This window comes from Pagrus major, chromosome 6 (assembly GCF_040436345.1).
Source record: "Pagrus major chromosome 6, Pma_NU_1.0".
NCBI lineage: Eukaryota > Metazoa > Chordata > Actinopteri > Spariformes > Sparidae > Pagrus > Pagrus major.
This window is the reverse complement of record NC_133220.1, coordinates 14,943,652-14,958,728: the sequence shown is the minus strand read 5'-3', so window position 1 is coordinate 14,958,728 and position 15,077 is coordinate 14,943,652. Positions and strand designations below refer to the sequence as shown.

At 39.0% G+C, this 15,077-nt stretch overlaps 1 protein-coding gene across 2 annotated transcripts in view; it reads right to left on the bottom strand.

The window, feature by feature from the left end:
• Positions 1-243: 243 nt before the first annotated feature.
• iars1 (isoleucyl-tRNA synthetase 1) overlaps positions 244-15,077 on the bottom strand; it is a 56,653-nt gene continuing 41,819 nt past the window's right edge. For both annotated transcript variants that reach the window (XM_073468144.1, XM_073468145.1), the window contains exons 26-34: positions 13,115-13,289; positions 10,147-10,259; positions 7,578-7,673; positions 4,763-4,939; positions 4,369-4,489; positions 4,040-4,165; positions 2,971-3,117; positions 1,600-1,752; positions 244-1,035 (exon numbers count right to left, since the gene is read on the bottom strand). In XM_073468144.1, coding sequence (XP_073324245.1) covers positions 953-1,035; positions 1,600-1,752; positions 2,971-3,117; positions 4,040-4,165; positions 4,369-4,489; positions 4,763-4,939; positions 7,578-7,673; positions 10,147-10,259; positions 13,115-13,289 — 1,191 coding nt within the window. In that variant the 3' untranslated portion in view covers positions 244-952. The remainder of the gene's footprint in view (positions 1,036-1,599; positions 1,753-2,970; positions 3,118-4,039; positions 4,166-4,368; positions 4,490-4,762; positions 4,940-7,577; positions 7,674-10,146; positions 10,260-13,114; positions 13,290-15,077) is intronic.

The following is a 15,077-nucleotide window of genomic DNA, read 5'->3' as shown; positions in this document are numbered from 1 at the left end:
CTCTTAAATGCCTTTACAATTGTCAAAGGATTCCCAATGCAATGAACAGAATAGGTTTATCTGTTAAATTCAAAAATGTGTGTGAGCACAATAGGCCAAATTGGTTTCCCAATTATGAGCCACAGCCATAATTACTCTGGACTAAGCTCACCTCAAATAGCCCCTTGAAGGGAAGTAGCTTGCATAATTTGTATCATTAGCATAATAAAGAAATGACATCCATTGTTAATATTGACAGCTAGACAGGTTAGACAGCTCCCTCTTTATTTCCATGAACAGTTATGAAACATGACTGAAAAAAAAGTCTTTAAATCTGAGGTAAGTCAGCCTTTGGAATTTCTTTCTGGTGTAGTTTGATGTCTGGCGTTCCTTCCACCAGAGAAATCCCACTTTACATGATCAGCCGCACTTTCATACATACAGTATATCCAGCAGGTCTATTCAGCAGTTATGTATGAATAATTATTCTGTTCTTGAAAAGCATCCACTTTTTTCTCTGTCCAGAGTAAACATAGCTTAGCAACACACTGTGCCTTCTGAGAAAACTGTCACATATTATTGGTGACAAATTAGAGACACGAGGGAAAGAAACAGGAGGAACAGCACTGTAAGTTTTGGCTAAACATGATGAATAATTAGAGCTATCATCCCATCAAAATCTCTAGAAACTCTTTAGGTGCCAATTCTGCACTGAAATCGTCTCATGAAATTTAAAGACATGGTGATAAAGACTCGATGGTTTAGCTAGTTGTGGACTGGACAGACAAATCTGCTCTGCATCAAAAGACTGAAACAAATGACGCCACTTCATGTCATGAACTGAACTTCAAAAGGGGATATTGGTGGGATTTCTGTGGTAAAAAACTTCTTTCGGGAGACCTGCGAGGCATCTGAGACATATGTTGATCGACGTCCACGTTAATGTCAAGATCCTTGGATGGCTTCTCTGGATTTATGCTTCGGCGGTTGTTGGAAGAACTCTCACGAAGAGAGTTTTGGTGTCAAGAGATTTTACTGATGAATCAGCTGGGACCTCTGAAAAACAGATGGAGACATTAAATTACTTTCAACATACCTTTTCTTATATTTATGGATACAATTGAATGTGGAAAACCATTTAGGAATCTCAAAAGAACACAGCTTCCAAAAAATCAAGGACCCCAAAAAACATCTACTGTCATTAAGCAATAATCTGTGAATATTCATTCATATTGCACCAATTTCTTGCATTCAATTAGTTCCTTCACATCATAGCCACTCACTGACCTGTTCACTTATGAATAAGTGATCATCTAACCTTCAACTAGCATTTCATTCATTTTAATGCAACTTGTGCTGGAGGCCACAGAAAGATATAGAAGAAAACGTGTTTTTCAATCCTGGTCCTGGGGGCCCCCCGCCCTGCATGTTTAGTTTCCTTGCCCCAACACACCTGATTCAAATAAATGTGTCGTTATCGGGTTTAGCAGAGCTTCATGAGGAGCTAATCATTTGAATCAGGTTGGAAAAATCTTAAACATGCAGGGCAGGGGCCCCCAGGACCAGGATTGAAAAAACACAGCTGTAGCCAATATGAAATCCACTATCTTTCCATCTTACCCTGGGTAAGGTCCTGGTCCAGGTAGAGTCTGAGCCGTCTGCTGCGGAGGCCAAAAACCTTGCCAGCCTCAGACAGCAGGCCTGAGTTGTCGAGTCCATTCTGACCCACTGGGTTCGTCAGCAGGAGGGTGCCCACCTCTCCTGTCTGACACTCTGGAGGAGACAGGACAAGCGTTGAAGAGAATCAAACCAGACAGACTTTACTTCCTTTACAAATTAAGAGATGATTGGCTTGTTAGTAAGGCTTATTCACAAGTCTTAGCAAGGTGTGTGAACAGGCTTACGCTTAACCATGGGAAAGGGAGGAGATGGAAAGAATGATTGAGAGATCAGAAAGAGGATGAGAGAGAGAGCCCAGCTGATCAATTGATAGACGTAGGGTTAGAGGGGCAAGGTGAAAGAGTTGAGTGTGAATGATTTAAAGGATGAGGCTGAATTCCAGTGAATTTTCTTTAGTACACAATCAATGCAGCTGAGTCCAGTGGTGGAAAAAAACTAAATACATTGATACGACAACTGCAGTTTCTAGTTACTGTAAAGATTCTGATTTTATACATCAATAGTTCCACAGTTATTTGCACAAAAAAACACTTTATTTTCTGTACGGTAGATTTGATGCTACAGACAGCCTGTCAGTTAGCCTAGCTTAGCATTAAAACAGTAGAACAGCTAGCCTGACTGTCCAAAGGTTAAAAAAAAAAAAAAATCACTATTAATATGATTTTCTAAATCTGTATAAAAGATCAACATTTAAAAACATTACGTTGTGATTTACGAGGGGCTATATTCTGGATCATTTCTGACAGGGTCAGACTACAGGTTTTCCCGTATTTCTGTTTTTAGTTCATTGTTAAGTTAACTGACTTCCTTCATATATAGTCCACAGGCAGTGTTCCAGGTCTTGTAAGCTAACTCTAAATAAGAAAGCAAAGAAAGTATTAATCGATAAATCAATCTGTAATAGTCCAAAGGGAGAAGTCAGCCTGGAGAACAGTCAGAACATACAGTACATACAACTGGCAAAATGTCAGACTATTCCTTTGAAACTTCGCAAAGTGTTATTGCTAATTTTACTTAAAAAAGATCACAGAACCTTCTCCATTGAGAACCATTGAGTGTCAAAATCAAAGGGTCTGATCTGTTGGAGCCACGATGCTACATGCTTTAAGTCAAAAAAAGCTTCGACTACACAGACAAAACTTGTCAGCAGGAAAAATTTCATTGTTGGTTTTGGTCTCTCCAGGGGATTTGTTGATCATAATTAAAAAAGATTGATGGCTGCCTTTCAACAGTGGGAAGGACTGACTGTTCAGTTATTCATGGATGTATGTAGAGTATGTGTGTGTGTGTGTGTGTGTGTGTGTTTCTCACCGGCTGGTTGTGCGTTGCAGAGCAGCAGGTTCACGTATGGACACAGGAGGGTGTCGGTGGTGGGGGCAGGGCCAGGGGAGGAAGAGCCTGAGGTCACTGTCAAAGTTTTACCGCTCAGAGCCTGGAGGTCCATTTTGCTGGTCAACTCTGTAGTGAACACACGTTTACAGAAACACGCAGAAAAGCTTTAAGATTTCAACTGGGTTATTGTAGAGCACCTAATCAATAAATCGTTTTGTTTGTTAAATAATTAAAATGACGTGTAAAAAATAAATATATAGCTTTATTCTTTACTTTATCCTCCGATCAGCTGGTAAAAAAAGAAAAACCTTTGTATTTTCTTTCCTTCTCATAAAGTCAGACAAACTAAAATGTAGCATTAGCTAGCTAACTTAGATGGGGGTTAGCTTTTACTGCTAAATGCTTTGACTACTGTTACAAGTGTATACTATGATGCTACATTAGTATGCAGCAAATTTTGTGGTTGATTAACACTGGCTGCGATTGCTGGTGTAGTTTTATGACAAAAGTTAGCTGCATAGCTAGCTGAAAAGGCAGGTGTTTAGCTAGAAGTGTTTTCAGCTAAAACTAGCTAGCCACACAGTCCAGGTACACATATACACATTTACGTGTCATTACTATACAGGCATTAGAGCAATTAGAAATATTATTATAATTAATATTATTGTGTGGCAAGAAAAGTGATAATTGAAGATAAACAGGAAATTAAGATCATTGAACCCTCATGTTTTTTTATGTAAAACATTCATATCTATTAACTGACTGGTGATAAAAGAAAAGTATAAAACTTTATATTCATTTAACACACTAATTATTGAATCTTATTCTATTCAGTTCAGTTTTGTCAGTTTAGGGGCTCCATAGTGCTGCAAGAAACAGTAAAAGTAAATTACGTTGTCCTTATATAAGCTAGTAGGTAGTTACAGAATCACCAAAAGCCGCTCATGGGCTAAGAAATGGCAGATATTGTTATTGTAACCAAGAGTCGTTGAGAAGATATGAGAGAGCTACATTTATGTCTCTCTAAGGGGCCAAAACCAGTTCTCACCAGTCCCGCCATTGAAGAATCTGAGCTGGGTGTTATTGGTTCCAAAGATGCTGCTGCTCACTCTCTTCAGCTTGTCCAGGTCTAGTCTGTTATCCCCTTTGGGGTTCTCCAACAGCACCACCCCCTCTGAAGAAGAAACAAGTTAAACAGGATTAATAATGTAGTCAGCAGGCGTGGTACAGATCCTATTATCTCGACAAACAGCAGACTGACAACTTCTAAAATAACCCAAAGCAACTTCTATTGACAGTTTAACGGTTCAACATATTCTTATTAGATCTTTTCTGGCAGGAAGAACAGGCTTCATTTTTGGTCTTCCCATGTGCTACCTTGTTCCTTGTTGTTGACCTTCACCCTGACGTTCACATAGGAGCAAGCTGGTCCATTTAGGGGAGCACGAGGGGCTGAAGATCCCTTTATTATGGTTAACTCCAAGTCTGAGCCCTTCAGCTGTAACAAAGGAAAGAGAAACACGGGTTAGACTTTTTATGTTCTTTACTGAAGTGTCCTTTAAAGTTAAAACTGTACCAAACCACTAATACATTCAGAGAGCATGTAAAGGTAACATGGGAATCACTGAGTGAAATGTGACTGATCACTGATAACTCACATTGTCTGTTAGCAGCATGTTTCATAAATGTTGAAAGGCTGTGATTCACAACAATCTGTCTGTTAAACTACAGTAGCCAATAACCCTGCTTGCCCTCAGGTGTCCTTTCATACCTGAGTCTTTTCTTCTATGATGACACTGGCAGTCTTGGGTACAGGGAAGGGCAACAGTGGAGCCTTGGTGGTAGCCAGGATAAAGTCATTGTGAGCCTGGATCACAGAGTCCAAGTACTCCCCCTCTGGCTGGCAGCGGTAGTGCACAGTTATCTCATCTGATGGCACCAAATGGCCCTGTGAGACATGGGGATGAGAGATAGGTAGTGGGTTTTAGTATGTAAATGAAAACCATGTGAAGCATTTTCAGAAAGTTTCTGCAGTATCAGAAGTGCTTAAAAGGGGCACTGTGTAGTTTTGGAGAAGAAATTCAAACTCAGAATTTTAATATTTACAATATTAATGAGGTAAGAATACAAACTCATAAATATTTATTTTTACCATAACTGAAAAAACAGGCTGTTCTCAGAGGAAAATAAGGTCCTCAGAACACTGTTTGAAGCTAGAAAGGTGGCAGGGTCCGCCAAGTATAAACAAAGTAAAATGGTATGAAATTGTGTTGTCCTTTAAGGTCAGTTTGTTTATTCAGTCCATCGATAAAGATCTTTCTCTTCTGATTAAAATGCCTTCCCCAAAACTACAGGGTTCACCTCTAAGGACACCAGAAACTGCTGTGAGTGACCATAAGTGAGTAAATATGCTAAAAGTACGGTTTCAATAGCTCTTTAAACAACGTACATGTAATAATCTGCAATTTGGTTTAGGAAAACCTGTTATCTGATTCAAATAAACGATTGCAAAGAACACAAAGTATCACAAGTTAAGCTTTTTCCTTCAAAGTTTTCTTCTTCTCAATAAGAAAATGAAGTCTGGAAAAAAAATTAACTGAAAAAATGATGTAACGGGGAGTGGAACAACAAAATGGAAGGGCGGACAAAAGAAGAGAAGGCTGGGATTAAAAAAGCAGAAAACAGACAGTATAGGAACAAATAAAGGCAGGAGGGAACAAGGGGAGGTTTTTTATTGGATGAAAGCCCATCTATTTTGGCACTGTGTGCTGCCAGCTTCCTCTAACCTTGACACATTCAAATACATTGATCTCATCCTAATCTGCAGTGTGCACAGCCGCACACACATATATCGACTGTGTAGTACACATACACACTCCAATTGCAGTATGTGGCTCAAGGGCAGAGGAATAACGTTAGCTAGATACAGAGAAGCAGTCAATCAATGGAGGAAGGTTTATAGGCTTTTCCTGCCAAGTCAAGGTACTGACCCTACCCTGAAGGTGCTGGTACAGTGTGTGTGTGTGTGTGAGTGTGTGTGAGTGTGTGTGTGTGTGTGTGTGTGTGTGTGTGTGTGTGTGTGTGTATGTGTGTGAGAACATATCAGATATAGCTACAGAGATCTCCAGTTTGTGAGCAGTCCAATAAAACAAACAAATAAAAGGAAATGCTGACCCCTGTTTCTCAACCCTCTGTACGCTCACACACAAAACACAAACACCTACGCAAACACGGATAAAAACACACATGCACACCCACAAACTACTACCAAACATGTCAGAAGAATTGTTAAAAATTAATTCCCATCCCCAGGGTGGAAAATTCCTAACAGATCTCAGTTTGAAATAACTGGAGGAATTTAGCCTGGCCGGGAGCCAGTGCACACCACTGCTATAGGGGGACGGAAAAAACTGTTTGTTGCTTGTGAAAACAAGGGGCTGTTGGCTAATCCGTCTTTACTCCCCAGACCACTTCAAAGCTCCAACATTAGAATCTGAAAGGGGCCAGACTGTAATTAAGCTTCCATTAAGCCTGCCTTATGATGGAGAAACTTCTAACTGTGACGCTGCAGTGGAAAGATTTCAAAACTGCCCTGACAAAATTAGCATGGGACATAAAGAGGAAGGGGAAAGGACGGGGCGATCAAAGGGAGGGAAACGTAACAAAAAATATACAGCTAATTTTCTACGCTTGGTGTACATCATCAGGCTGCAACTAATGATTATTGTCACAATCAACTAATCAATGAATAGTTTGATGGCAGTATATTGTGTAATATGTCTCGCAGAGTTCCCTAGAGAGCGAAATGAAGTCATCAAATTAAAATTGTCCCAAAAATGAAAAATTGTAGTAAATCAAGCCTGTTTAATAAAGTAGTAATATTTTTGGAGTGTAAATAGTTATATAAAGCTTTATACTTTATACAAATCAACTTAAATTAAATGACACCTAATTAATTTTACTTTTGTTGTCCTTTACTAGCTCATTTTATTTTCAAACTCTTTCTTCTATTGCATGAAGTATATATAACGGGTAGAACATTTGCCGTGAAGCTCCAGAAATGTTTTGTGGACTATGAAACTTCACCTGACTCTCCATCGGCATGGGGGTGAGTTATGGGGGGAGATTATGACAGAATTTTCATTTTTGGGTGAACTTATCCTTTAATCAATACATTTACAATTTTTGCTTAATAGTGAACTTTTAGCTGTACTATATTGATCAAAATAAATGAGGAGGAAGGGTGGTGGTTTTGAGTGGATTTGTTTTGTATTTCTAACAACTCTGCCAGGGGAGGATGATTCTTTATGTCCTAACGTGCAATGTTTCTAAATGCTTCTCATACATTTCCTCTTCCCTGCTTCACTGTCATTACTCACCACGCAACAGCCTTGAATGGTATTTTGTCTTACAGTACAACTCCGCAAATTGCCTCAGTGGCATATTTTGCTGACCTCGACACAGCAGCCCTGATTACATGTATTGGCACAGCATTTAAAATATGTCACATTGTATTCATTAGACACTGGATTGTAAAATTCACTAGCGGTGTGTTATGTGTCACTCTTGTTTTCAAACTGCCCCACCTTCTTGCGCAGTTTCTGAATGCGGTTGATGACCTCTCGGGCAACGCCTTCGTCCAGCATGGACTGGTCCGGTGAGACATCCAGCAGCACCAGCACCTAAAAGGACAACAGGAAAGTTGAGACACATGTTGAAGTGATCACAGAACTGTTGAGACGTTACCAGAGACTGAAATGGTTTTCAGCTAATTTTGACAATAAAGACAGTTTATTTAAATATAGGGAGATTTTTCTTATTTAAACTGAGTGTGTAAGGATAGTGTCTTAGGCAGCACAGATTTTAAAAAAACTGTGGATTTGCAAGATTTTGGGACACATAAATAAGCTTTTCATAAGCTAATTTTCATAAATAATGTGTGTTATCTTTTGTATGAAATGTTTAAATGTCATATGTATGGATTCTTGACAATGAATCACTAACTATCATTAAAAACATTAAAAATAATCTTTTTTTTTTAATATTATTTTAATCAGGACATCAAGTCTTAATCAGAGGCTGAGTAGGGAAGTTATGCCTTCACCATTGTGAGAAAAAAATTATTGCATACAGCAGTTGGTCCTGATAGTAATTTACTGTAGTCATGTACACACCAGCCAACGTTTCAAGCAACATGCATTTGATAGATTAATAAAAGAGTGACAGAATTTCACATGACATGAAGACATTAAGGTCGTGTTCATCTTCTGATATCATTTATTTACTGTAGGCTGAGTAACAACACTGCTTCAGCTACAGGCTGTACAACTGAGAAGGCAGAGTAAAATCCAGAGACAGCGAGAACGACCTTTCAGCAAAAAAGCCAAAAATGTATAATGTAAAGATTAAAGAAAAAGAAAACAACCAACCAAGTGGCAATAATGACAATATTGTCGTCTGTGTGAGCCACTAAAGTAAAATGAGTGTCATGTTGTGTTGTGTAAGGCTGAGCTGCTGCCAGCCATGAACACTTTACCATGGGAAGAAGGAGGGAAAGAGATGACAGGGTGACAGGGAAAAGTACACAAAGCAAAACAGAGAAACGGTATACATGAGAGAGAGAGAGCGAGAGAGAAAGAGAGAGAGAGCGAGAGAGGGTTGGTGCGAGCGAGCGAGCGAGAGTAAAAGAGAATTAAAACGCCAGCTCAGTAAACTGGTATTAAGGTGCAGCCGTGTGGTGTGTATACGGTTGGAGGAGCACTGATTAGAGTGGGCCTGTGGGAAACGCATACATGCTGGTTTCCACTTGGCCGTGAAATGATTTCATACATCACACTCACAGTAAAGACACATTTACAGTATATGGCAGCGTGGTGCAGGAGCAGAGAAGCATTATTTTCTTTTAGATTCCGGTTATATTACACTTTGTAGCTCAATCTACACAACAACAGTTAGTAAGGAGAGCGAGGTAGTACTCATGTTGGTCGGTATTTCTATACCTTTTCATGTGTGTTAGCAAGTGAAAATTTTACTTTTAAGGAATGGATGGATGGAAAGGTAATTTTGCAAGTCATTCATAATCTGCTGTGTAATAAAATCCCATAATTTCACATACATAACAGTCAGATAATCAATTATAACATTAATATCATTGCACCCCTAGTTGAGAGTTACCAGCCTCGTGTCTGTACTCTATATACAAAGCCACATCCAGGTGATGATTATCTTAGCATGGCAAGGAAACTGGACTATTTCTTGGCTTGGTGCAGTTACTTCCTGAAGACTTCGATGGTTAGTTGGCAATCTTGTGGTCATGAAAATACTCCAAATATAGGTCTTTGTTATTTATTGAGCTTTAGAGGTGCTGGTTGGCAGGTTTTGTTACCTTTGGGCAGAGCCAGGCTAGTTTCCCCCTGTTTTCAATCTTTGTGCTAAGCTAACACGCTGCTAGCGGTAGCTTCATATTTCCAAACAAACACGAAAGTGATATCCATCTCCTCATCTGACTCTCAGCAGCAACGCAAATAAGTCTATTTTAAGTATGTTGAACTATTGCTGAAATAAAAGGACGTTTTTAAAGTCTCTTGGCATTTTAACATAAAATGCACATCAACTACAACTAATTTCTGATGGCCAGTTTTAGACCCCTGCCATTTTCTGTTACAATATGAGCACTCAAACAGAAACTACATTTCCCAGAGCTGCAACGAATATCTATTCATCAATTACTTGTCAACTATTGCCAACTACTTTGATAATTGATTAATTGCTGTGAGTAATTTTCTCAGAAAAAGAAGGTAACAAATTCTGATTCCAGCATCTTAAACGTGAATATTTCCTGGTTTCTTCACTTTTATAGGACAGCACACTAAATCATTGACCGAACATTTTCTAAAACTTTGAAGAGTTCACATAAGATCCAGTGCTTTCATTAAAATAAGAAGCACATCTATTTTAAAGCTGCCTGATGGTAGTCCTGTGACAAGGAGCCCCATGCTATCAAACAACTATACACCTTATTCCTTAGTTTAAACAAGGTCGCTGTTTGTCCATTAAAAAAACAATCAATTCTCAATGCTTTTATTCCTGAAGGTTGTTCAATTTGCTTGCAAAGGTATCAAATGCCCAAATGATGGGTTTCAATTTCAAGCCTACCTGTGCATCAGAGTGTGCTTCATACTGTGCAGCGGAGCCAGAACTCTGGTCAAAGGTGTACATCAGCCTCAGGTCCTCTTCATGAAGCTCATGGCCGTCCACCGTGATGGATCCTTAGATTGAACCACAACACAAATATGTTCAAACCCACAGTTATGGTACTGAACCTAAAAATGAACATCATTATACGGCAGCATACTACATTCATCATTTCATGGAAAAGAAATGAACAATTAAGTAAATATGCTGATCATACAGAACTCACACCAAGGAACCCTACCGTGACTCAGCACCATCAGACCACATTTATGAACGGCAATAAATTATATAGTCGTAACACAATTCACCGGGGGGCATGAAAATGAGTCAAACCATACTTAAAACATGCTCATTAAAAAAAAGTTAGCTACCACAAGTAAAGATTTTCCTCTTGGGGTGGGATAAGAATAATGTAGGCCAGAATTATGTAGCAGGGCGTAAAGAGCCAATCATGAAGAATGTTCCGGTTTCTGGTCAATTTGATGTGGACTGAAAATGTTTTAGCCGCTTTGAAGTGGTAACATTTCAGTCAGATCACTCACATCCATACATAGTAATAAAACCAGATAATAATAATAATAATAACGCAATTCAAACAGACAATTCAACACAATGATTTTTAAATGTTTTCTTGTAAAAATCTAAATGAATGCTTAATTCTCGTTAATAGGAAGATAACAGAAGATGGATCCTTTAACAGAGGAAGAAAATGTGTTGATGCATTTGAGAATGATAGATGATTAAATCAATGCTGGCTACAGACTAGCGAAAATGTGATAAACAATTAGTGTCCCACTATTCTCCTCATTAAATGTGAACAAATTGCAGACAGATTGTGTGAAATCAGTCTTTATTTGGCAGTGTTCATCTCTTGAGAAGGATTCTTGAAAAGGTTTCAATTATACCCAATCCTACTGAATAAATTGCCCTCTTAATTCACATGCAGGCTGAAGCTTTGTGTTGAATTAGCTGGGGTCTACACTGGTATTTGCTTGCATGTTGCAGTCTTGCTGGCCACAACCACAGGAGATCTGAGCTTTTAAAACAGTAAAGCGAACCCAATCTACTCAGGTTTATATCTTCATCTTGCCAGTGGCAGCAATTACCCACGTCTATGTTCTGACTAAAAACCATGACCATGTTTCTCCTCTCCTCTTCACTTCTCCACACCCAGAGGCCAGGTGAAACAGTCACTCCGATTCGCTCTAATCCTAGATTTCCATGCTTTGATTTCCTGTGTCCCTCCCTGCTTCTCTGCTCTGTTCCACCTTTTCTTCCACCCTCTTTAAAACCATGGGATCAAAAGGTACAGGCAAGGAATAATGAGTGATACAACCACCGGCCACGAACACACAATCAGTTTCTGGCCAAATTGCCACCCTTATAGTCTAAATTGGAACAAGGTTTTATTTTACTCATGGATTCAGAGCAAGAAATTGCTAAAGAGGTTAAAAGCAGACCCTCAACTGAAGGTGAGCTGTTAGCTTAACAGACAGTAATGATGTTAAATGTTAATTTTGTTTAGTTAATCCACCTTTGTTCAGTCCATTCTGATTCTGTTAACCTTTGACAAAGCCAGGCTACAGTAGCTGTTTCCCCCTGCAACCAGTCTTTGTGCTCAGCTAATCTAACTGCCTGCTAGCCCTTTTTAAAAAGCAAAAATAAGCCCTGCACATGACCTGTAACTGCCCCTTTGAGCTGGAAAACATTATGGCTCCACATCTTATAGCCTTATATGGTCCAAGTTCAAATTGAATTACAATTTCACTGAAAATGGACACTTAATCCATGTTTTTCCTGAGGAAATATCCAATCACCTGGCATAAAACTACATAAACTTGCATGTTGATGTTCCCTCTGAAGTTATAACGACAGGCGAGCGAATGAAATGCACTGTACCTTGGATTAAATTCCAGATTTTTCTGGGTTTGAACATTGTTGGAAACATTTGGGATAATGTAGGTACACAACTCAACAAACTATCTAATATAGGTCTAGTTGTTTTTAGACATTTTAATAGAGATATGTTGCATATGATGCCTTTAAAAATGGGTTTTGTACACTCAAGCATCACACCTCACCTGTCATCATAAGTCAATGAAATGTTTTGCTGTACACGTTTTCATCTGTGCGTTTCCTCTCTGCATCATTTTTCCACCATCCTCCACCACGTCTATCTCTTCCTTTCCATCACTCATCCTCCGTTTTTCCCTTCCAATTGGCTAGACTTCAAACATCCAAGTGATTGGAAATGTTAAGTTCCCACAGCCCAGCTGACCTCCACTGCCTTCTTCCCCAGAGACTCTGGGGGCTCTCCTCGTCTTTCTATAATTGGAGAGACAAGATACCTTGCACTGCTTTGATCCGTACTCGAGCTCTGATTATAGTTTCAGAAGGGTTAGGGGTTTGCCTTCTGAGGATAAACTGGCTGTCTGTATTTGCCCGACTTCATTGCATCGACTCATAGTTGAGTTTTTGGTGAAATAAATATGATTTAAACACAATTTGTAGCATTTTGGCACACAATTCTAACAGTAACCTACTGCTTTTTGCCAAATCACTTGGTAAACAGAATCACTAATTATTGATCTTTGGTGTGTGTCGTTACTTGTATGGAGAACAGAAGTATATAATAATAATAATTTTAAGATGTAATTTGCATAAACTTTGTCATGTGCAAATGCAAACTAATTAACTTCATCCGGCTGCTGATGTTACACTGCTAGTAAGTCTTAGTTCCTTTGATGCTCCAGTGTGATTTCTAAGTTACGAGTTCAAAGATTTTCTGCCTTTTTACACACACACACACACACACACACACACACACACACACACACACACACACACACACACACACACACACACACACACACACACACACACACACACACACACACACACACACACACACACACACACACACAGATACCTGTCTTCTGGAAGGCTTCTAGCTGTTCGCTAGTGAGCTCCTTGATAGAAGCAGTGACAGCTTTGAAGGCTCCCTTTAGTCTCTTGCCCAGCACCATGTGGTCTGGCTCGGCTCTCAGACGGATGCCGTACTTGTCCTTGTCTGTTGACAGCGTCAACTGTCGCACGTTCAGCTCCTGGAGGATGAAAAAAAAGACACACACTTTGTCTTAGAAAAGGTAAAGTTACTGTCTTGAAGTTGCGCTGTGCTACGAAATATGAAAATATGAAACATGAAAACGTATACAAAAATGTGTACAATGAAATTGTAATATGGACTGCAAAACTAACAAGTGAAATTAAATTATATATAATTCTAATTATAAGGTTTGTTCAGTTTAACCTTTACAAAGCTCATCCTGAACCCAGCATATGTCCAGCCCAACCAAGTGCATTATATAAGACTTGAGATGGAAGAATAAGTTACAATAACGCCTTCGAAAAATGCTAAAGATTATGCCATAAACGAAACTAAAAACTAAAACACACAAGTACACTTAAATTGCAAACTGAACTTTATAGAAAACTAAATTCAATTTAACATATGAAGTAAAAACTTTGAATACCCCGGGCATGTGCTGCCAAGAGCTAATCAATAATTGATTACAGAGAATCATTCACTCAAAGATTAAGCCAGCCATGAAATCAACCAGTAAGTGAGTCAGTGAGCCTGTTCAGTCAATATTTCTGCCTTTCAATACGTTTCATTCTTCAATCTAAATGGAGAGAGAAATCCGTGATCCAGTCGTATCTGCTGAAGCAATAGAGATACTATATTTAGCCACACTGACACTAACCCTGGCCTGCCACGCACGGCTTCTTTCAGTCAATCACGCTGAAAAGTTGACTGAGACTGACTTCGAGCACAGTTGACTTGCTGACAGAGAGCACAGATGAGCTACTGTAGTGGGCTGAGTGATAAACTTAAGGGCAGCGTGCGGTTGAAAATAGATGGAACTTCTGTTTTGAGCCGAGCTTGTTGGTTGAAAATCGGACTGAATCACTGCAAGACTGCACGAAAAGAAACTCTTTCATCGTGAGGGCATGTATAGCTGTGTGTGTTTGTGTCATGCCTTATAAAGTGGCAATAATTCAGAGCGACTGAGCATCTATCTCTGCATACAGAGTAGGCACCAACAAGCTTGTCAGCCAAGCAAAGCGCAAACCTAAATGGCCAGTGACAATCAACAGTCAATTCCATTTTGTATCGACTCTTTTCCCTCCGAGCGTGAAGAGAATTTGTTAAATTCATGATTTGCCTCAAGAAATAGACACTAAAGATCTAATCAGCACCCCTTTAAACACTTTGTGAAGGCAAATGATGGGGATGCACGATATATATATCAGATCGATTAGATTACAGCAGCTATTTATCGGTATGGGTGAAATTCTAGTCGATAAATAGATCTGATAATATGAAGCCAAATTGCTTTCATTGACTTGACAAGTGCAGTTTTTACCACCATCAATACAGTTTGCACCTTGAAGGTTAGTTTCTAAGAAGAAGAGGAAGAAGAAGGAGAAGGGTGGATGTTTTCATAATTTCAGAGGAAGAACACAATTGTAATTTGCAACATTATCCACAGTTCAGTGAGGGGTGGAAGAGTCTTTCAAATAAAAGAGTTTATTCAAATACTAAAATATGACATTATCAGTTATCTTATCTGTATCAGCACTGAGAAACAGCTAATTATCAGTTAATGGTATCAGCTGAAACAAATCCATATCGTTCATCCGTACTCAATACACATATGCACTGATACCTCCCTGATGCTCATTGTGTTGACAAATTTGACCAGACGGTCTAACATTAAAGGCTGTTCCTGTATATATATTCTTGAAAGTTGTAGTTATTTTGTAAGAAGGCAATATTGTTAAACAATTGTTTTTTGTCTATTTAAAAAAATTAAATAAACAAAATGCAC